The 23,010-nt window shown below is 34.8% G+C and overlaps 3 protein-coding genes across 3 annotated transcripts; 2 read left to right on the top strand and 1 right to left on the bottom strand.

Annotated features, from left to right (window-relative positions):
- Window positions 1-1,144: 1,144 nt before the first annotated feature.
- On the bottom strand, window positions 1,145-4,291 carry LOC108373405 (probable cytochrome P450 28d1). The gene is made up of 8 exons (XM_017629280.1): window positions 4,050-4,291; window positions 3,726-3,864; window positions 2,768-2,875; window positions 2,599-2,691; window positions 2,076-2,525; window positions 1,860-1,974; window positions 1,506-1,775; window positions 1,145-1,437 (listed from the first exon to the last, which is right to left on the bottom strand). Exons 1-8 carry the CDS (start codon window positions 4,250-4,252, stop codon window positions 1,271-1,273), a joined length of 1,545 nt encoding a protein of 514 aa, XP_017484769.1. The 5' UTR covers window positions 4,253-4,291; the 3' UTR covers window positions 1,145-1,270.
- A 2,889-nt stretch (window positions 4,292-7,180) lies between these two features.
- LOC108373406 (probable cytochrome P450 309a2) lies at window positions 7,181-11,648 on the top strand. Its single transcript, XM_017629281.1, has 8 exons — window positions 7,181-7,575; window positions 8,445-8,583; window positions 9,846-9,956; window positions 10,008-10,109; window positions 10,166-10,588; window positions 10,648-10,771; window positions 10,846-11,109; window positions 11,174-11,648. Exons 1-8 carry the CDS (start codon window positions 7,394-7,396, stop codon window positions 11,335-11,337), a joined length of 1,509 nt encoding a protein of 502 aa, XP_017484770.1. The 5' UTR covers window positions 7,181-7,393; the 3' UTR covers window positions 11,338-11,648.
- A 5,045-nt stretch (window positions 11,649-16,693) lies between these two features.
- On the top strand, window positions 16,694-21,647 carry LOC108373404 (probable cytochrome P450 309a1). Its single transcript, XM_017629278.1, has 8 exons — window positions 16,694-17,020; window positions 17,704-17,842; window positions 18,877-18,987; window positions 19,055-19,156; window positions 19,431-19,853; window positions 19,923-20,046; window positions 20,119-20,382; window positions 21,362-21,647. The coding sequence occupies exons 1-8, from the start codon at window positions 16,827-16,829 to the stop codon at window positions 21,523-21,525; spliced, it is 1,521 nt and encodes a 506-aa protein (XP_017484767.1). The 5' UTR covers window positions 16,694-16,826; the 3' UTR covers window positions 21,526-21,647.
- The last annotated feature ends 1,363 nt before the right edge of the window (window positions 21,648-23,010 follow it).

Here is a 23,010-nt window from a genome sequence, read left to right on the forward strand (position 1 = left end):
TTGCATAATACCTATAATTTGCATCATCTCAAGCCAACAACAACAAACAAACATTCTCATTTTCACTCACGAACAACAGACAGCGCGCAATCAGCATCGCTACCGTCTCATAACCATCAATCAAAACTTTTGTTGTACGTTCAGCGATTTGTAGTATATCGTTGGTGAAATTTTTGTTTCCTTCAGCTGTAACAAGTGGTCTGTCAACACCATGAAAAGAGTAAAATTTTATGTTTCTAAGCGAAAGTGTTTCTAAGCAAGGTTGGTATTCAAAATGGGCAGAATTGGATTAGAGTCTCCGATACAACCGAATTTTTGAAAATTACGAAGATTGTTATATGCAGTGTACGAAAATAAACTATATTGTACCTTACTATTTCGTTTCGTTTATTACTTTAGCAGTTCGGTACAATACGAAAACAAAACGGCTGAGTTCACTTTGGCGATAGTACACTACAGTAGTTAGTAGTTACATACGAAACCACAAACGAAATGAATTGTGCAGAAAAAAATATATGTATGTATGTACATATATGCAATAACTAAATACAAAACGAATGGCTGAAATGAATACAAAAAATAAAAATGTTTTTTAATCGAATTGGATATGAAAATTTAGAGAAAAAAATATTTTTCACGTAATTGAAACGTTTGCATACATATAAAACATACCATATGGTACAATTGTCACAAACGAAATGCAAACGTTTCTCGTTGGGGAAAATGACAGTGAATCTTACAATTTGTTTCTGACTATGTACAAAACTGTACAAAACCACAAATGATATGATGATCGATGAGCAAATGGGAATTGTTTTGTACAGTTTATTTTCGTACCCTGGTTATATGTATTTCAATAGAGCCAAATTGCTTAAAATAGTTGTCTTTTAGTAGAAAATTTCATATTTATAAACTTTTTATAAATGGGCCCTAGGTACTTATCATAAAACACGAGTATCTCAGTAACCGATTTAACGAATTTCGACCCGGAATTATACTATAAATGCATATGTATAAGTATACTAGTTTAATACCTTGTTAATTGCCAATAACGTTTCCAAATACGGTCTGATAAAAAACTTTATATTCAAATTTAAACAACACCAAGATTTTATATTGGAGCACATATGTATGTATGTATGTATTTATTAAAATTGATTTTTATTTAGAGTTTAATCTGAAGTCGTCTTCGGAAAGAAGAGCTTGACAAATTTTTTTTTAACCTGACCATGTTTGTACCTTCATCCATCAATATAATCTCAATTTCAATTCAATTCAGTCGCCTGAAATCAAGCTCCATGCTTCCGTCGATCTTTAAGAGAAACGACTCAGGAGCAATTCGATTATCGTTGCGTACATTTGGACCAGGTGCCAGTTGAAAATTTTGCACCAACTCTGCAACGGCTACTTTGGCCTCAGCTAGCCCAAGTTTCATGCCTGTAATGAAGAATAAAAAATGCTGCAGATAAACTTCAGGAAAAAATAACCGTACACGAATGCTTTACCGGGACACATCCGCGGTCCGTCGCCGAATGGCATAAAAACGCCCATTTCGCGATACTTCCGCACTCCGCCCAACTCGTCAGCAAAGCGCTCGGGCCAAAACTCTTCCGGATTTTCAAAGTAGTCAGGATCATGATGGAAAGAATAGCTAGAAATATATATTCCGGTGCCGGGATGTACAGTTAAAGAGGATTTATCGGAGTTTTGCAATGTGATAGACTCCGTGCAGATTTTAAAGAGCGTCGCTAGAGGCGGAAATATACGTAGAGTTTCTGAAATGTGCGTAAAAATAAAATAAAAAAATGCGCGGTGTTTTAATATAAATAGTTGAACAATTAAAAAAAAATTCACTTCACCTTGTATACACTGATCCAAATAAGGCAGTTCATTGAGCGCATCGAAGCTGTCTGCAACATCGGTAGAGAGTAGCTCCTCTCTGAGCTTCTGCTGTACGCGTGGATTGCGTGCGAGCTGAAATATTTCAACAAATCGCAAAAATTAAACTTTTAGAATTTTGTATAGCATTTTCCAAACAACAACAACTTTAACAAAACTACATAATTTGCACTCACCAACAGCAGACAGTGCGCAATCAGCATCGCTGCCGTCTCGAATCCATCAATCAAAACAGTTGTAGTATGTCCAGCGATTTGTATGCCGTTTAAGGATTTTTTATCCCTGAGCTGCTGCAAGTGATCGATCAAAACGCCCCGCACTCCACCAACAACAGTTGACTGCTTGGCGCGTACGTCCATAGCGTCCGCCAGCAGCTGTTGGAAGAAACGATCTGAGGCGAGGGGGAAAAAACGTACCGGACGTATTTTTCGCAGCCACGGCCAGGCAGCAGTGCGTCCATAGTAGCGTACACATTCCAACGATTGCGAAAGCATAGCACTTGCCATGCAGTGTACAGGCGAAAGAGATGCTCTGGCAGCAGTGGGTTTCTCAGGCACATTGAACGCATTCGCCTCAATGCCCCATATGAAATTAGACATAAACTGGGCTGTAAATCGGTTGGCAAGCTAAGTATTTGATTAAAAAATAATAAATACATTTTAATTAAAAAGTGAACGGTGTTTAGTAAATATTACGCACTTCTTTGGCATCTTGAGGTTGAGGTACGGACACTCCAAGGAACTCGACAGCTCTCTGGGCGCTGGACCGCATTGCGGAATAGAATGAGCGAATCTAGGGAGAAAGAAATCGCTTTTTCAAAAATATATTTGTAAAACGTATTAATTTAATTCGTAATTGATTTAAATACCTTGTTAATAGTGAGCGCTGGGACCAACTCCGAACGTCGCGCCTTCCACTTTTCGCCAATTGAGACAAAAGGACTGGTGAAACGCAGTTGTTCCACTTTCTCGCTTGACTGAAAAATTTAAAAAAAAAAACGTACATATCAATATATATACTAAAACATACATACGATGCATCTTTTCGTTCAGCTGTAGTTATTGATCTTTTCTGGATAGGAAAAGGCAATGCATTTCTATTTTCGCACTGGGAACATAATCAAAATACATATACATACATATCGTTACTTTAATTCGCAAAAGCGCTAATCAAAACTTTTTTCGAAACTTCATTTTTCACAGATTTTCGTAAAATAAATTGAAATACACGTTCACTAAATTTTTTTTTGTGTTTTAAAGTCTATAACATTACTCGCTTAATTATAAGGAGTATATTTAATCTTATGTAAATACAAAAGATGATAGCTACTAAAAGATTTATTTGTAGCTAATTTTCTGCATCATAAAATCTTATATATTTTTGCAAGACAATTTCGAAAAATAAAAATTTCTTTTTGCCGAACGTAGGGGTTGCCTTTTAGCATATTTCCTTATATCTTTGGCATTCACTGTCGGGTCTTAAAAGTCGATTGTTCTGAAGTACCCAATTTTAGTACTTGCCCACCAGAACTCAGTTTATATTACCATAAGGTACCACCCTAATATCAGTAAATTAAAGCTCGGAAAAAATCATTCAAGTTTTGCTAAGGAAGTATTTCGATTATTCCAGAAGAACTACGTCCATATGAAGGTGTTCATTCGGCCAAAACAACAATTTTTTTTTTAAATGTTCTTGTAAAAATACTTTGACTTCGAAGGTGGATTTTTTTTAGTTGTAAGGTGGAGCGGTCTAATGTACATATGTATGTATGTACTACTCGTATGTACATATATATGTGCAATGAGCACTCTTATAAAGTTGCTTACCCATTGCGAAGATTCATTATCATGAAAATTTTTAAAATGTTGAGTTAAGATCTCCAAACCCAGTTGGGGATCACAGATAAAGAGCTTAGGCGTACGTGCTGTGAAAATGCCCACATATTTTTCCGTTGATTTGTAGCGCCTGAAACCAAAAAATAAATTATTTATGATTATAATCTATAGCAACATAAATGATAAAAATCTAATTTTATTTTGCTCGAAAGCTTTTAATTTTACATTCTCCCTTGAACAGTCGCTGAGCTTTTTTGTGTTTCACCCAATGTTTTTGATCAAATAAAATTCTATTATAAGCTACATATGATTTACAGATAAATTTCATGCAACTCCTCGACCAGGTTGCACTGCCCGGCACTGGATTTCGGAAGCGTGCCAATGAGTAAATTAGGTTTAGGTCCTTGCACACCGCGCTTCCGCCAATAGTTGAAATGCCAGCGCAAGTACGATATTACCAGAGCGGATATGAAAAATACGAGTGAACAAAATACATAGACCGCCGCAATTGGAACCATTCTCAAAGAAAAGTGCGAGCATTTCCCACTACAGCCAAGTTTCTACTGGCTGAAATTTTGCAGCATCGAAGTGCATCGCATCTAACTACATACATATGTACGTACTTATGAACAGCCGAAACTAACTGATAAAATGGAAATACATAAAGATTACTTGTACTTATTTTATTATTTTTAGTTTTATTTTGTATATACCTAGAGCAAATATTGTGCTTATGTACATAAGTATGCATTTGCATGAGTACAAAAAGATACTTAATTGTAGCGGGTCCGACTGTGCTCGTACAGAAAGCGTATAGTGAGAATGACAAAGATTGGGTCCCTACAACCCATAGCCTCCGTACAACTGATTGTTCAGATATTGGGTTTTTTGTTATAACTCCTCCATTTTTGCAGTTAGGTGCATGAAATTTGGCACTATTTTCACTCATCATCAACAGGACGTTTGCAGTGAGTTTTGTGTTAAACCTCCTTCATTCGGACGACTAGCAATTTCGTGAATATCATTCAAAGTCTATTGTTCCGATATGATTTTTTTATGTTACCCCTTTATGTATGCAGTGAATATACAAATTTTGGTTAGCTCCAAAGCAACTCATTTCAAAAACCGTAATCGGTTTATTTACAATTTTCTGATGTTAATGAAATGTACGAAGCCTTCGGCATAGCCGAAATCGGTGCTGCACTTACTTGGTGTTTTATTTTTATTTTGGGCACCTACTTTCGACTTTTCAAGGTTGGTTATAGGCTAAAAATATTTTCGATTTATAAAGGGGGTGTGGCACCTCCCATACAAACTGAATTTTTCATATGGTGTTTATGGTGGAGTACTGGAACTTGGTATGAGGGTTATTGGAAAAGAGGGCATGTAACCTTATGCATACTTTACCCACAAACGATTAAAAAAAAATAACACCAGTTTCATAAATTGCATTTATTTTATAAAAAACCAAAAAGCCGGTGTTAAACCAGTATTATTAAACATTGAATTGAATTGAATTTTTGAATTTTTCTAAATTTTGCGCGAACTTTGAAACTTAGATTTATTTAATTTTGGTTAAAGGGATATTTGCAGCTCTCAAGAAATACAAAATATGTATGTATATAAAATGACGCACAAGAAATGGAAAAGAAATGTTCTTCTATGAAAATTTCGTCAACGGGTTGACAGCTCTCAAGAAAAAAATGCTTTTGCATATATTTATTTCTTCAAGAAAATTTACAGCACACAGCAAAGTACTTTTCCAAATAGCAGAAATAATGAAAAATATGTCTTTAGATATTTCTATCAGTGCTCACGACCTCTACATAGCTCTATTCTGATATAAAAATCCATCTAAGACTTAACTGTCATCGGTGATATTAATGCTGACCTTGTATACCGCTTGACAGAGAAATTTACTATTAGATATATTGCAAACATCAGTGATGACAGTTAAGGCCCAGTTGGGTTCTAACATCGTAAATTAGTTGTTGTGAAAATTGCAGATATAGGGTATTGCATATATATAAGCGCAAACAGTCAACGACGTAGCGTAAACGTAGGTTGACCCAGACACGATCTACCTTATGGGATTCGCGTGTTACTGAAAACTCACCACCTGGGGTGCCATTGCTTCTCTCTCTCTCCCTCTCTATCAACAGTAAATTTGATGTGCTACTACGTACGTCAACGTACATTTACGCTACGTCATTGACTGTTTGCGCTTTAAGCCCTTGATATGTATGCATATGAAATGAAATCAAACCGAAAGTAAAAGCAAACATGGAGAATATTAAGCAAACTGAAGGAATTGATTTCAGAGTTTGAATTGAATTATTCTACTCGTGCTAACTGCGAAGAAATACCCTGACGGAAACCAGTGATTTTTTTTTTTTTAATCAACTAATTGAAAGACTACTTTAAAACATGTGTAATGAGTAAATGTTTCGAATTTTTATACTCCTCTTACTCAAAAAACAAAAAACAATTTTTGTCTCGGAAGTATGAAAAAGCATCTGCGAAGTGCAGAACGAAAGCGTACTCAAACGAAACATACTGACTTTGAAGTTGTTTAAGCCAAATTAATTTTAAAATAATTGAAAATGTATGCAGGAAAAGACAATTGACTGCTTCCTAGGACATCGCCATGTTAAATAAATGAGTTCGTTGCAGGTAAAATAGTGAGAATTTCAATTAGTTATCATTGAAAATAAAGTAGTTTATAAATTACTTTCAAACTAATATTCATAAGATAACACCGCGTTTTCATTATTTAATAATAGAAGGTTGTCTCGCTCTCTTAGCCTGGGTTGCCTGCTTTTTAAATATACCCTGTAACAAATCGGACCCTCGGCTAGTCCCTATAGTTACCAATACCTATAGTTAAAATGAAGTTGATACTTAAAGTTAGTTTTAGGTTTTTGGCACAATATTTAATCGGTTATCTGTCAAAAAAGTTACAACTAACTTCATGTACCAACTTAATTTTTACAATGAATACAGCCCATTATATATTCATAAATATTAAACGCATTTCTGGTTACTTTTCTACTACTTTTTACAAAAAGGTGTTCAAATTAATATCTCTTTCTCTATACCCATCCAATGCAACCTGTCAATATATATTCAACCTTTAATAATTGAATCGTCCCAATTTGGCATCTAAAATACTTTATTGGTATTCACAAATACTTGCATAGCTATGTATTATATATGAGGTGTGTGGGGTTAGGGTGGTCGTTGGTGGTTCCCCCGCCCGGGTATTCAAAGGCGCCCGAATTTCATTTAGGTATGTGAAAATAGTTATTATAAATTCTAATGAATATGAAAGCGCATTTTTACGTACACATTCAAATGTTCTACGCTCATTTCTATATCTGGCACAGTCGTAATAATATAGTCCAAACAACCGCCAATCTGGCCTGCACATACCGCTGCCTGCATCGCACCCGTATTTTCTCTTGCCGGCCCTGTCCAAGAGAGTACACTGTGTGTACCTAATAGCAGCACCCATGAGTAGCGTGCATACAACACCTCAATTGCTAATAATGAATATTAAATTGCTTGATAAAAATACTACATAGATTTGTACATTGTACATGCAAATATATGAATGCACATTACGCCAGACAAAATTCGATGCATAGCACAGTCTCGTCATGGAGCCGCTCCTAGTCACATTCGCTTTGTTCGCCGCTTTCGGTGTTTTAATCTACAAATACTTGACATGGCATCACGACCTCTTCAAACAATTGGGCGTAGCCGGTCCGCAGCCAAAGCTATTGGCGGGCAATTTCCCTGGAAAAAAGCATTTTGTCTACGAAGTAGATGATATTTACAAGTGAGTTTTCTATCAAATATTTTATTATATAAAAATTAAAAAAAAAACAGAACATACCTACTAAATACTATTCCTACATACTACTTACATACATATCGAGGGCTTATATTCAATACCCTCTAAATATCTGCAATTTTCACAAAAACTACTATTAAATTGCACAGCCAGATGGGCTCAAACATCACAAAGTAAAGTCTTCTGTCAAGCGTTATGTGTGTATGTACAAGGTCAGCATTATTATCACCGATGATAAGTGGATTTTTATATCAGAATCTAACTTTTGTGAAAAGTGCAGATGGATTTGTATGTAAATACTACATACACATAAGAGGGAAAAATTTTACGATTCAAAAATTTTAAATTGATTTGTGAAACAATCTACATATATACACATAGTGTCATCTTCAGATTGTAAAAAAAAAATTGCAGTTATTAATTGACGCATTTAGCTGCTATGAAATAATACAAAAACCAACGCCGGTAGTTCCCTTCTCCATTCCAGTCTATGGTATATAGGTATGTAGTATTTTGTCACAAAAATGTTCATTGACAATTATTTTATTTCTAAAGCAAAATATGAATATGAATATTTTGCTTCCTCTATCCCTCTCTATTTATCTCGTCCTCTATTAAATCCAAGATATATTCAAGAAGGTCGAAGTGACAAAAAAATTTATCAAAAAATAGTGCACAAACGATTTGAAAGATTTTCTTCTATATATGACATTTTAATCGTAGTCTAAAATTGTAAAATAGGACTGTCGGAATACTTCTACATTTTTGAATATGTCTTAATTAAATGCAAATTTTAGAAAATGTTTATTCCAAATCAAAATGCTTTTACTTGAATATTTTGGGTTTTTTTTCAGTACATATAAGCAAAATCACGCAGTTATTGGCGTTTTCCAATCCAGAAATCCCAGCTTTTTAATATTAGATCCGAAGTTGGCCCATGAAGTCATGGTAACGAATTTCAAAAAGTTTAGAGACAATTTGGCAAAGAAATTTGTAAGTTGTGAAATTTTCATACTTGTGTATGTACAATGTACATACATATCGGCGGTACTTTGGTAAAACCTCATATCACAGAAATCACTACTACTTTATAACTTGAACAATTATTTCAAAATAGAACTTAAAATACTACCATTCATTACATATTATTCTGAATTAACTACAAAGTATTTAATATTTAATATTCAGTAAAAAAAGGTTTTTGTTCGAGAGTGTTTTGAGATACGAGGTTTTGCCAAAGTACCGTCGATATGTACATTTGTTTTATGTTTGCGCATATATGTATATTTATATACATCTAAATTTTAATTTTAATTCAATGTGGTTAGCGAAATGTAATGTGGGTAATGGAAATTGCAAGACGGTGTAAAGTACATAAATTCACGGTGCACAGATTGCACGGATTGCCCGGTAAAAACCGGTTTTCGTATGGGATAGCTTTGCAAACCGTGCAATCCGTGCACCGTGCACGGGCTTTGCTAGACTCAGAGAATACCCCTATTTGATACGTAAGTTATTAAATCGTCGAAATTCTAGTCTTCGTAGAAGCAGAGATACTGGTTTAAATAAAGTGTCGAATCCCACGCATGTTAGCGACGATATCTATACTGTATAGTCGGAGACCAAATGTAACTTGCTCGTGCCATATCGAACCCTAACGGTAAAAAGAGAGCGATAGTAAATTCTGCTTTTCAAAAACCATTCGGTTGAAAACTCTGAAAAAAATTTGAAAAAAAATTCTTTTAAAAATTATTTCCGTTCACAATTCTGTATTCTTTAACTCTGTAAGAAATGATTTAGAACTAAAATTCTGGAAAGTAAAGTTTTGGATTTAAAATTATTTTAGGCAAAAATTCAGTATTTTTTACAAGCTTTTATTTAACTTCCCTTGTATGTATGTATGTACATATGTATGTCCTGGAATTTCGCAATCAATATGTATTGCACCAACTTCCCGATGAGCTACTTAGACACTTGAAACTTCAAACTTAGCTCGTAATCCAATGACAATGCGATATGAAATAGTCCGATATTTGTGGCGCAGAAGGGAGGTATTTGGTAATACAGAATAACAAAATACAGAATATTGCAATACACACATTTCACTCAAATTAGAATACAATATGCAGATCCGGGAGAGCCGAATTTATGGTCTTAAATTTAATAAATGAATTGAGTATGATTATATAGTAATAAAGGAAATGTATATGTTTATATAGTATGTTAAATTCTGTAACTAATAAAAATATGTTTAGATCTACGATAGAAGTGAGGATAAAATAGCTTCCGTAAATCCGTTTTCAAACGTTGGGGAAGAATGGAAAACTAGACGCGCAGACGTAATCAGCGGGTTAACACAAAACAAGGTATAAAGTGAGTATAATTTCAGCGTAAGTTCACTTCACGCGCATTTTTAGCTCAACTTAGGTTATCCCATTTGGAAGAGTTGTGCGCAAAAACTAAGCAATCTATTGAAGGAGCAAACTACAAATGGCAACGCTGTTTTGGAAACTAAAAACGTAAGTATGTAAGCGTTTGTTAGAAACATACATATTATCGTACATTTCCTTCACAGCTAATCTATCGATTTAATTCCAACGTTTTGGGCGAATTTCTCTGGGGCATCGAAACAAACACACTCGAGAGTCTAGACAAACCAAATACTTATTTGGACATTTTGAAGAAAGTGCCAGAGCAAATTTTCCTAGCTTTAATAAGCCACATCAAATGCATACCATTCCCTTGGCTTCGACGCTTCACAAACTACCGCATATTTACTAGCGAAACGGTATCCTTTTTCTCACAACTCACCAAGGATGCTTATAGAATGCGCGAAAAGGACGCGACTAATCAAAATAGAGTAGATTATCTGAATTATCTGCGTCAGCTGCAGGAAAAGAAAAATCTGTCGCACGAAGAAGTGGTTGGATACATGGCAACTGTACTTGTAGATGGGTACGATACATCGGCAACGATTGCCTACCATACACTTTTCTATGTGAGTCAAAGATCATTCGCAGAGCGGTTGCAATAACTAATATTACTTTCCAATTTCAGTTGACCCACCACCCAGATTGGCAGGAAAAGGTGCGCAACGAAATTCTAAGCAATCTCGATGCTGATGGTACTATCAGTTACCAAACTTTGATCGGTCTGCCACATTTGGATCAGTGTGTGCAAGGTATGTATTCGCTTTATGCGCATATAGACCGAAATACACATAGTTATCAACGATCGCATTACGATTTCTTTTAGAAACACTGCGAATAATTAGTCCGCTTACACTTACTTCGCGAATTTGTACAGAATCCACCGAATTTGAGCTTAACGATGGACGACGTATCCCCATTAAAGTGGGTCAGGAAGTCGCCATTCCGTTTTTTAGTTATGTTCACGATCCCGATTACTTTCCCGACCCATGGGAGTTTAAACCGGAGCGTTTCAATAACGTTGATCTAGCAGAATTGGCGAAGAGGGGCATTTTTGTTCCCTTCGGCGACGGTCCACGCATTTGTTTGGGTAAATGCCTGCTGGAATTAATCACTGCTAAGGCGATAAACGATTCACTATTTTTTTTTCCTAGGGCGACATATGGCAATGTTGCAAGTAAAAACTCCGATTGCCGAAATACTTAAGACTTATCGGCTGAAAGTATGTGAGAAGACTGCGTCTGAAAGAAAACCCGACTCGCCAACTATTGTTGTAGGATTGGATGGTGATTTGATAATTGAATATGAGAGACTCTAGTCAGCAAAAATATTTACGTACTCTTCAAAAATATTTTACATTCGGCCCTATTATGATTGTCGATGTCGACGTCGTTGTAATTTTTTAATAAAAAAAATAACCGTCGTAAGTCCAACAGCGGTTTCACTGACCACAGTAGTTTTGCGAGGAATACCTTTCCGCAAGGCTATTTTTTGACGAAAAAATATCATCGACGTCGACATTGAGAACCATAATAGGGTCAATTATTTTTTTAGAGAAAAATTTAGCAATGCATTCTAGGACTTCGGGAGATTAAATTAAAAATAAATTCCGGGCGAACTATATAAATATGTATGTATATATATATGCTGGGTGCTAGCTCTGGTCACATATATTATTATATATAATTAATAATTTATATTTGAGAAATTATCGTTAAAAAGGGAATTGGTATATATTGAGGTTATAAGTGTTGAAAGGAAAAACTAAAGTTATTGGGTAAACATGTAAGTATAGACCAAACAGAAATTTAGAAGCAACGACGCCCGGGCGTACATAAAACGAGGCGCCCTTTGATAATAATGTTTATCACCTCGATCTATTTTTCTTGTAGGATAATCAATGTATTGCAAAAATAGTTGAAATATAAGAAATTTTAAATTTTATTGAAACCAAAATTTTCAAATACTTATCAATTATAAGAAGTTTACTTTGCTTGCTTTGGCTTGAGCAAATTTCTCGTTGGATTTGGACAAGTCAATCTGAGTGGCAATCTCGTTTTCGATAGATAACTGTCATAGCTAAACAAAAGCGTCAGCGTTGTCTGGCTGTCAAAAAAATCTCATGTCCATACAATTTGTATGAAGCATACCGAAACAACGCGGCGTCAACGCTGAACGGTTGGAAAATGAAGCTGGCTGCAGAAAACGGCGAAACTGTCATATTCGCATTAGGTATGGGCCTTCGGTGTTAACGCTAGGCGTCAGAAAATGCTCCGCCCTACGCTTTTGTTTAGGTATGGCAGTAAGATAGCTAAAATCGTTTTTTCTTTCTTTCTTAGGACATAGTAGGTCTTAAGTCATTGGCAATGTCAACAAAATTCTGATGGAAATCCAAACATTACAAAAGATATCGATGACATTTTTCTTGGCAATATAATTTGGCCGATTTAACTGAAAGGAAAATCGAAAATCGAATTTGGTAAAGAAAGTTCCGATACGATATATGTGCGTATGGATGTCTGATAGAATAGAAAATCGGTCCCCAATTGTTTGAAGATAAGCTGGAAGAATACTGCGCTTGTACAAACATGCCTGTTTTGACGAACGATAATCGTCATTTCCTAACGCGATTACAGTCTTGGGTATACCTTTCGTTTTACATATTGCAAACTTAAGTAAAAAACATCATTTCAATTGCGCTCCTTTAGATTTGAAAAAAAAAACTGGATTTCACTTTTTTCATTTAAGCATATAAATTGCGTGTCAGCGTGTATCAATCGGATCTCTTCAGGAACCTTTAATCGATCATCTATATATCAAGGGCCAACATTAGGAATTTGCACAAAATTGCACAATCGCGTTTTTAGCATATTTTTGGTGACAAAAATTTAGTCATTGGAATTTCTCTGATGTCGGGTTCGAGGTGGGAGCGACGGATGCAGGTGCTAACAAATACGCACAGGCTTGGTGTGCGGATAAAAAACCGCAGATTACTGATGTAGAAATTAGGCGAATAAAACAACGATGCTAAACTTTCTGCAATAGGTTTAAAAAAAGGTGAACCTGCTATGGTAGCTCGCATACGAGAAAGCGCAATAGATATACCCAGTGTTGCCAACTTTTGATTTTCAAAAAGCACCAAAAACTTGGAAAAAAGCGTTTTACCACACTAAAAGCACTAAATGGTTTTGAATCAATTGATGCTTTTTTCATAACAGCTTGTATGTGTTTAACAAAAACAAAAAATTAACAATATTTACAAGAATGCATACATAAATCAATAAACAAAACTTTTTCGCTCATAACGATTGAAAAACCATAGGCTATAATGACTCATGCTTACGACGTAATACCGAAGTACTGCACATTAAAACTGATATATCTCAAGAAAGAAAAATCGAATCCAAACAAACGAAAATCATGCCCTAAGTAGAAATGAGCAAAAAAATTTTGTTTTCATTATATAACCTCAAATATCGCTAAAAACCGTAATTTTGGCACTTTGAGGTTAGCATATCTCAAAATTCTAGTGCAAAGCAATTGTGCGGCCAAGATGGATTCAGCACCAAGAAAAGACGTGTTTTACTCAGGTGGTACAAAAATACAAATTTTTACAAATAATTAGAAAAGAAAAAAGAAATACTTAACTTACTCGCATATCTATTAGCATTTTCAACGCGAAGAGAATTGAACAAGGTAAATTTGCAAATTCAGCTTTTTATCAATCAATATTTAAGTGCATTTAAATTTGTAGATTTTTGTAAATTCAGTGCTGCCACAGCTATAAATATTTAAAAATTATTTCAGGTTTTAACTATATCGGAGTAATTTTAGTTCAGAAAAAAAGCACTAAAAAAGGCACTAGGCACAAACAAATTTTTTTTTGGCGTTTTAATTTTCAAAAGGCACTAAATCTAGTGCTTAAAGCACCAAGTTGGCAATTATGGATATACCGCTTGCGTAGACCGTTTATCGCAAAAGGTATACGATATAAAAGACGAGGTATCGCATACTTGTCGCATATCTGGGTTTAAGTTTAACAGCTATTTAATTCCGAGTAAGACAGTAGAGGTTTAATTCGGAGAAATGCTGTTAAAGCACAACCAAGAAAAACAGATAAAACTTTCGCAACATTTACAAAACATTAACAACATATTCGCACTGAAATAGTATGCGATAAAATGCCCACGTTCAAAAATTTTCTCTGCGGTAAGATCTCGTATGCGAGAAAACTGACCGTTCGTATGCGAGTGCTCATAACACCTAGAACCGTTTTTAGTTTTGTTTTTTTTTTTTAACTCAAATTTCTCGTATATAGTTAAAATACGAAATAATTTTAAATGTTTAAAGCTGGGGCAGCACTGAATTTACAAGAATCTACAAATTCAAATGTACTAAAATGCAACCATGATTGATAAAAAGTTGAAGTTGCAAACTTACGTTCTTCTTTAATTGTCTTCGCGTTGAAAATGCTAATACGCAGGTAAGTTAAGTATTTCTGTTTCATTTTCTAATTACTCTGGTTTACAGCAAAAATGTTCTATGGATGCCACTATCCAATTCCTATGTAGAATTTCTCGGTGATTCCGGAACTCGAGTAAATTTTTTTCCATGGATACGTTTTCGAGATATTTGCAATTTACCGTTATTCAGCTTAAACAATTTCTTTATCACTAATCTTATATTTTTTCAAAAAGGGTTATTTTATGAAAAAACTATGATTTTGTTTGTTTTTTTAATATAATTGGCTTAAATATATGAACAAGCATTTACATATTATATATCGATGGCTGAGTGGAAGTTCGACCTATCTCGGCAGCCAGTGCGAAATCGATATAGGGCATTTTTGAACCGAATTCTGAGATAGGGCGTTCTTCAACAAAATTCTGAGATAGAGTGTTTTTCAATAAAATTCTGAAATAGGTTGTTTTTCAATAAAATTCTGAAGTAGAGCGTTCTTGAAAAGTTTTCTGAGATAGGGCGTATTCGAACCGGCTGCCGAGATAGGTCGATCTTCCACTCAGCCATCGATATCAACTGAAAGATAAATTAATCGTCTTTATTTCAGCGTAAAAAGTACTATGGATCCGCATTTTTAGTTTTTCCATAGCTGAACGGTTGGTTATCTCTTTGTGTTCCAAATCATTTATTATAAAGTTACACAAAAAGTGCTGAAAAAAATCTTTTAAAACCAAAATAAGGTGCATATATTTCGATTTCGTTGGCACTTATAATAGTGACTAAAAATAGATTACAAACTCTTAAAGTCTGTAATTTCAGATATTTGAATTGAATAATTTTTTCACCAAATTTTTCTGGAAAGTTTTAGTTCCAGCTCTCCTTAAAGGTAAAATTAGTAAGGTAAAGCAAAATACGCGCTATCAGAAAAATTATTTTCTTTTAATTAATTTTTGAATTATTTAACCTTGGTCCAAGAGTTTATGGGGGATACACTCTATTTCGAAATTTTCCATCTTATAAACGCTTAAGTTTTGGCTTATATATACCAAATACAACTAAAACTTTCTGAAGCTAAAAAAATTTGAAGCTAGATAAATATGAAAAGAGCTAAAGAAAGAACTAGGAGCTAAAAGCCAATTTTCGGAGCTAAATAGAAAAATAATAAAGAGCTAAATCTAGCTCCAAATGCACCAAAATGGCAACGCTGACGAGAAATGCATACGGAATGAAAAGTAAATTTTCTCATTAACGTTTAGAGACATTAAATTAAAAAATATGGAAAATAAAAACTGATAACACCAGCTACGTCTCCTTCAAAACTTACAAAAATCTCCCGTATAGTTTCGGACCAATTCCACGTTAAACTTCAAAGTAAATTTTCCCAAAACCGTGCTTTGTAATATACATGTCGTATCCGTTTCTGAGGCGACGATTTGTGCACATTCATGTACCCATTTTTCGCTGCAACTTTGTGCGATGCTCAATGGTGTCAGATTCACAGTTTTAACTGTAAAGTACAGTTTACTGGTCAAGTTTTTTCTTGCCGCTTACACATATGTACTTACGTTTGTGTTTGGCCGAGCTTCTCCTCTTATTTGTGGCGTGCGCCTTTATGTTGTCACACAAAGGGGAGGGGCCTATAGTTTTACGCCCACTCCGAATGGCGATTGTATTTTTATGAGAAATTATTTTTCACGGCATCATTTGTTCGCTTCTTCCTCTTTCTTTTGCCCTGCCTCTTTACTCTCTTAAGCAGAGATCACACGATTTGTACATTTGTACAGATTTGTCCATTTTTACAGAGTGGTGATGTTTGGAAAGCTTTTACTGAGCTGCACTCACTATCGATGAGAATTTCTAGACAACACCACTCTGTGACTGCCAAATATACAAATGTACAAATCGTGTGATCCCTGCTTTATACTTAGAATTTGGTAGTCACGGCCAATCGGTCTCAGCTGAGTTCGCGTCATCTTGTATTCTATCATTCTTGGCACTTATGTTTAAAGCTAAATGTTTACCTTAAAACTGTAGTTATTTACTTTTATTCTTATCAGCTCAATATATAATAATTTTTATTTTAATCGTACACTGATAAGCGCAGAAATATTTTGTTTACTATTTATGCAAATACACACTTTGAGTCACTGTATATTTCTGAATATTCGACTAGCGTTTTATTAATGTGCAACATATTAGCTTTTACAAATAAGTATAATCGTAAATAGTATGAATAATAAAATACATTCATAAATACAAATATGCACATTCTTATCGGTAAACGTCGTCTAAGCTGATAACTGCATCTCATTTTCAAACAAGAATTCCAATGTGATCAGTAACGAAATGGAAGCGATTCTAGTCACTGTTGGTCTTCTTGGGGCTATAATTTTATTAGTTTACAAATATTTAAGCTGGCATCATGGAGTATTTAAAGAAGTTGGTCTAGATGGCCCAAAACCAAATATATTTTTAGGAAATTTTCCCAGCGCTATCACCGGCAAACAGCCAGTGGTCTATGATGTCGATGAAGTTTATAGGTGAGTGTGACTGCTATTTTCCTAGTGGTTTTTGATTGTTAATGGTCAGTGTTCAGCGTTGTCACTTTGCTACGATTTTAGAAAAATTGCTACGATTTTTTATAAATTTTAAAATTTGCTATCCCACTACGTTTCATTCTTTTGTACTACGCTTTTTTATTTCATTCAATTTATGAGCAACAGCAATTTTTAAATATCCATTACTTTATAATAATAATAGATTGGCGCTTACACATATGTCAGTGTTTGGCCGAGCTTCTCCTCCGATTTGTGGCGTGCGCCTTGATGTTGTCACACAAAGGGATCCACTCCGAGCGTCGACTGTATTTTTATGAGAAGCTGTTTTTTATAGCATAAATACACTCGGGGTTCGCCATAACCTGCCGAGGGGCGGCCGCTATCAGAAAAAAAAATTTTTTTGTTTTTTTTATATTAGGCTGAAACGGGCTTGAACCGAGCCCCATTTTCTGAAAACAAATTTTAAACTGAGATGCCTTTCAAACTGATTTTTTTTTCTCAAAAAATGTGTTTGAAAGGCAGATAGTTTTTAAAGTTACTTGAGACAACAGCCATCAATGTGCGAGAGAGATACGAAGAAGCAATAGTCATTATTTCGTTCCCATTGTTTTCAGACATGTAATAATTTATAGCATGCAATTCTAAGCAATTCTTGTAATTTTCAGTAAATATAAAGACACGCATAAAGCTATCGGTGTCTTTATGACTCGAAATCCACAAATATTAATATTAGACCCAGGGCTGGCGCGGAAAATTATGGTGACAAATTTTGGAAAATTTCGCGGCAACGTAGCAGCCGATTTGGTAAGATGATGCACATGTATAAGTACATATTTACATACATACATACATACATATGTACAGTAGATTGTCCCAAAAATATATGGGACAAAAATTTTTGCAAGTTTTTATATGCATACCCTCCAAAATGTTAGCTTTTCGGCCTAAATATCATATATATGAAATTTTATGGACGTAGGATAAAGATAATCCGTGCCGACTTGTAGTTGAAGTTTTATTTAATAAGTTGAATTAATCGTCCATGAAAACTTTGGAAATGCGAAAAATTCGATATGTTTCCCATACTTGAACGAATCTCTAATAAATCTACATCCTTAAACTTTTAATAGGACGGCAGGTTTTTTTCCAAGGAAATGGAAAACAGCTAATTAAAGGAAAATTACCTCTACAATTTTAATCCTTCAACATCCTTGTATATATTTATAGGATTCAAATTAAACTAGGATTCTTCAAAATGCATTAAAAATTCAAAATATTGAAGGATAATATTTTTAAAGGACATTTTGACATATTCCAAAAGGGGTTTTATTAATCTTGTTTTGAATTTCTCTTTTACTTCATACTCACATATCCATATTTTGTGTAAAGTTTTGGAAATATATGTATTATAATTTATGGTCCTTTGAAAACAATCCCGACTACCTGGTAAAAAACAAAAAGCGTAGATTTGTTAAATATTATGTCCTACTACTGTCGTGAGGACTGTAATATCGCCTAGAATATCGTAAATAAGTAAAATCAGTAAGTAACTGAATTGCAAGTCGGCACGGTTTGCCGTCGTCCGAATTCCATAAAATTTTATTTGGATAGCTTTTAAGACAAAACCAATAAAATGAGGGTGTAGGCGTTAAAATATAACAATTTTGGTTTTTTTGGTACAGTCTAATGTACATACATACATAGATGCATTTAGTACTATTTTCCTCGAATGAAACGGTATTTGAATAGTTTTAGACATACTTTGAATTTCTGGAATCATCAACGGAAAATTAATCGTGTGTAATGAAACTAAATATTTAGGCTCTTTCTTTTAATAGATATATAACAGACAAGAAGATAAGATAGCTGCCGGAAGTCCTTTCTTTACCAGCGACGAGTCGTGGAAAGCGAAAAGGTCACATGTAGTCGGTGGATTAAAACAAAACAAGGTTCTTTTCACGTTTTATTTTAATTTTTCAAGCACTAAAAAATCCATTAACGCTAACTTATTTTCAGCTCAGCATGGCTTATCCTATTTGGAAAGGTTGCGCCAAAAAATTGGCCAAATATCTCGAAAACAGAACTGCTAATGGCAATGCCATCATCGAAACAAAGAATGTAAGTAGATACCTAATGAAGAACGAATTTCAGGCTGCCGGATTAAGAGGCAAACGTATGAATATAATCGAGATAATAAAGGCAACTCGTCTAAGACGTAACTTGTTTAGACGTAATATTATTTTACATGCAAACCTTCGCTGAATCGCATCAAAACCCCTTTAGCACTTTTATCTTTACAAATTCAAGAGTATGTTTTTATGTAATGTCTGTATGTAGATACAAAAAAAATATATGTAACAGTAATTTCTTTTCGCTTAATTCACTTACCCAGCTCGGCTTCTGTTTCACCTCCAACGTCTTAGGTCAGTTCCTTTGGGGCATCGAAACGAATGCATTCGCTAAGTCGAACGAACCGAATACTTTTCTGGAAATGTCACAAAAATGGTTGCAATATATCGCTCAATCATTTACCGTTTATTTCAAATTGCTGCCCATGCCTTGGTTACGTCGCTTTGCGCAACCTCGTTTGTTTCCCTTGGCAACCGATCGGTTCTTTACGCAACTAACTAAGGATGCACTTGAGTGGCGTGAAAAAGATGAGAGTAGCCAGAACAGAGTGGATTTTCTCAACTATCTGCGACAATTGCAAGAAAAGAAAAATTTAACGCTCAACGATATGGTCGGATGTATGCTGACTACAACGCTGGATGGTTTCGAGACATCGGCGACGGTGCTCTTCCATACAATATTTTATGTGAGTGTCTACTAATCTTTATAAACAATTCTACTTATTGCGAATACATATAACATTTTCTTTTAAAAGTTGGCGCATCATCCGCAGTACCAAGAGAAGCTGCGTATGGAGATCTTAGCAAATCTCGAGGAGGATGGTTTTGTGAGCTATCAAAAATTGTGTGCTTTGCCGTATTTAAATCAGTGCGTCAATGGTGCGTCTTTTTTGCCTACATACATATATTTTTAAAAACTTTTAAGCCATCCATTTATTATGTTTTATTCAGAGTCCATTCGCTTGATCAGCGTAGTCTCATTTTATGCCCGCATTTGCACTGAGCCCACTGAACTGGAAGTGGGCCAAGGGCTTGTAATACCAATTCAAGTCGGCCAAGTGGTCAGTGTGCCTGTATTTAGTTTTCACCATAACCCTGATCACTTTCCAAAACCATACGAATTCAATCCGGATCGTTTTGATAATGAGGCGCATCTGGATTTAATGAAAAGGGGTATATTTATGCCTTTCGGAAATGGACCACGAATATGCGCAGGTGAGTTTTGCAATTTAATACAAAATTTCTAGTAGCAAAGCATTTCCGTCAGTGTCAAGATCAAACGTAGTAGTTGGTAACAGTACTGTTTTAAACTACGGTTCTTCCTAGTACCTGAGATATAAATTGTTGGTGACTACATAGTTATCTATATTGAAAACGGGGGTTGCAAGGATTTCCAAGAGGCTATCATGAAATCCCTACTCTAAGCTGGATTATCTGGACCTCTGACAGAAGTCTTCAGTCTTCTCCTACGTAAAAGATCTATAAATATGTATGTGATAAATATCACAGGCGAGCAAGAGCCAGGAAGCATAAACACAAACCTATATTTCCGAAGGATTTTGGTGCGTAGAATCCCAATCTACTATTTTTTGACATATTTGTGGTTATGTAGCATAGCAAATACACTTTTTCATAGATAACTAGTCAAAATTAGAAAATCCATTAACCGTTTGAACCACATATTTTTCACAAAATGCGACATCTTGGCTAAAAAAAGATATTGCAGGAAACTCGACTGCATTTAAAATAGTAAATTTGATGACAGATAAAACTTTGTGGCTTTGCGTGACATTTATAACTTTGCCACCAAAGCGCAAGATGCGAAAGGTATACTGCTTTTTTTTCTCGGGAAAATTCCTGTGGGTTTTTTTTTTTATATATATTTCAACGCGCGCAAAAAGATGGGAGTTGGTTAGAGGTAGTTAGGCATTGTCCGTACAATTTCAAGCATTCAGACTATTCAGTTCCAACTTTCGGTCTCGGCCTCGCAAAAGCTTCTTACTTTGAGAGAAACTGTTGAGAAGACTTCACATTACAAAGTGACGATCCGGGGCGACATATAGTCTCACCGCCTCAATAGACCTGCAGAATAGACCTGTAAGAGACCAGTTTGGTGCCGATAACCAAAAAATAATTATGCAATTCCCAACGATACATTTTTGGTTTAATCAGAACTTATTTGCATTCTTTTCAGGCATGCATTTGGGTTTGTTGGAGGTTAAAACCTGCCTCGTAGAAATATTCAAGGCTTATCGAGTAAAATGCTGTGCAAAAACAATTCCGGAAAAACGACCCGAATCACCGACATTCATAATGGGTATCGATGGCGAATTTTGGCTGGAGTATGAAAGACTATAATACAGATAGTAAAGTTTTAGTCCTTAGAGAAAATAAACATCATTTTTTTTTCTTTTATAAAAATAGATACAAGTAAGTATATGTGCATACATATATACATACACTCGAATGCTTATTTATGCCGATTAAACAAAATATCAATATACATAAACATATTTGCATATTTTAACTAATTCATTACACACTTTTTGGAATCCTTCACACTCAAAGATGCCTCAAATTGCACTGAAAGCGTAGTAGCAACCCAATAAACATTTTTGTTAAATATCAATTTCAGATGCATTTGAGGTTCAAACGGTACTTTTCAAATGCATCTCAAATAACCTTTGATAGCGTTCGCAAACTAATAGGCAAATTTTTAATATGGAATTTTCCTTTCTTTTCAAATAGAGAAATATTGAATATTCGAGCAAAAATTTAGATATCTCAACGAAATTTGGTATGCAGGTTGCCTTTTATCCAAGGTAGGTTGCTGTTGAAAATGTGACTGTAAAATCGGACTGTAAACACGCTCCTCGCTTAAAATTAAAGAAAATTAGATTATTATAAATTTTTGGCTTTTGGGCATGGCACCGCCTACTTATGACCACAAGTGTGTATCTCGGTGCATTTAATAACCTTGGTACGGAAAAGCAATTCGTTAAAAATTATTCAAATCGGACTAAAACTACGCCCGCTTCCTATATAACGGTAAATTTCGGATATACAGCGAGGCACTGCCCACTTTATGACTACAAAGGTGTATCTCGGTAACTTTTTATCGATTTTAGCGCAACATCTGTGCAATTTAGTATAAACAACCCCATACACCACACAAACGACCGACGCAAGCCCGATATTATGCAATGTTTTTGTGTAGCGGCGTGTGCAAAGAAACTCCGGGTTGTATTTCCCTTAAAAGAGTTACTAAATTAAACTTATAAATATCTACATATAAAATTTTAAAACTTTAAATAACAAGAAAAAAATTATTTGCCTTTAAACTAGTAATATTATTCGTAGTTTTCAAAAATTCATTTCTGCCAGCCAAAAGTATGCAAGTGAGGCATTTGTGAACAAAAAAGTGTCAAAAAATAAAATCTTAAAATTAAAAAAAAAAGTATCAAAAATGATACAAGTGTATCAAAACGGCAACGCTGTTGCCGATTGACTTCGACATCTTTGCATTGTTGACACAGGTCGAACGAAGCAAAATGCTAAAAAAAAATTCTCAAATGTTTCGCAAACCGTTCTTAAGTTGATAAACAATAATTGAGAAAAATTTGGGAAAATATTTAGTATCAAATGAGAAGCAATGCTAAAAATAAAACTGAGCGTTTGTTGGGAAGTAAGTAGATGCTCACAAACAAACACAGAAATGAGAGAGCAAACATTTCGACTGCAGTATTTAATTAATTGCACTTGGCATCAATGACATTTTCATTAAATATCGTCACTCAAAAGTATGTATTCGCATCTCAAACTTTCACCTGACTGACCGGACGC

This window comes from Rhagoletis zephyria, unplaced genomic scaffold (genome assembly GCF_001687245.7).
Source record: "Rhagoletis zephyria isolate East Lansing unplaced genomic scaffold, Rhagoletis_zephyria_1.1 Rzeph_scaffold_06668, whole genome shotgun sequence".
In the NCBI taxonomy this organism is placed as follows: Eukaryota; Metazoa; Arthropoda; class Insecta; order Diptera; family Tephritidae; genus Rhagoletis; species Rhagoletis zephyria.

Bases quoted from the DNA above. Each gene is read 5' to 3' on its own strand.
- LOC108373405 (XM_017629280.1), bottom strand. From the start codon at position 4,252: ATGGTTCCAATTGCGGCGGTCTATGTATTTTGTTCACTCGTATTTTTC. The intron at 3,865-4,049 runs GTAAATCATATG...TTTTGGTTTCAG, and splicing joins GAGTTGCATGAAATTTATCT to GCGCTACAAATCAACGGAAA. The intron at 1,776-1,859 runs GTGAAGTGAATT...CGCACATTTCAG, and splicing joins TTTGGATCAGTGTATACAAG to AAACTCTACGTATATTTCCG.
- LOC108373406 (XM_017629281.1), top strand. From the start codon at position 7,394: ATGGAGCCGCTCCTAGTCACATTCGCTTTGTTCGCCGCTTTCGGTGTT. The intron at 10,110-10,165 runs GTAAGTATGTAA...TTTCCTTCACAG, and splicing joins CTGTTTTGGAAACTAAAAAC to CTAATCTATCGATTTAATTC. The intron at 10,589-10,647 runs GTGAGTCAAAGA...TTCCAATTTCAG, and splicing joins CCTACCATACACTTTTCTAT to TTGACCCACCACCCAGATTG.
- LOC108373404 (XM_017629278.1), top strand. From the start codon at position 16,827: ATGGAAGCGATTCTAGTCACTGTTGGTCTTCTTGGGGCTATAATTTTA. The intron at 17,843-18,876 runs GTAAGATGATGC...TTCTTTTAATAG, and splicing joins GCAACGTAGCAGCCGATTTG to ATATATAACAGACAAGAAGA. The intron at 18,988-19,054 runs GTTCTTTTCACG...ACTTATTTTCAG, and splicing joins GTGGATTAAAACAAAACAAG to CTCAGCATGGCTTATCCTAT.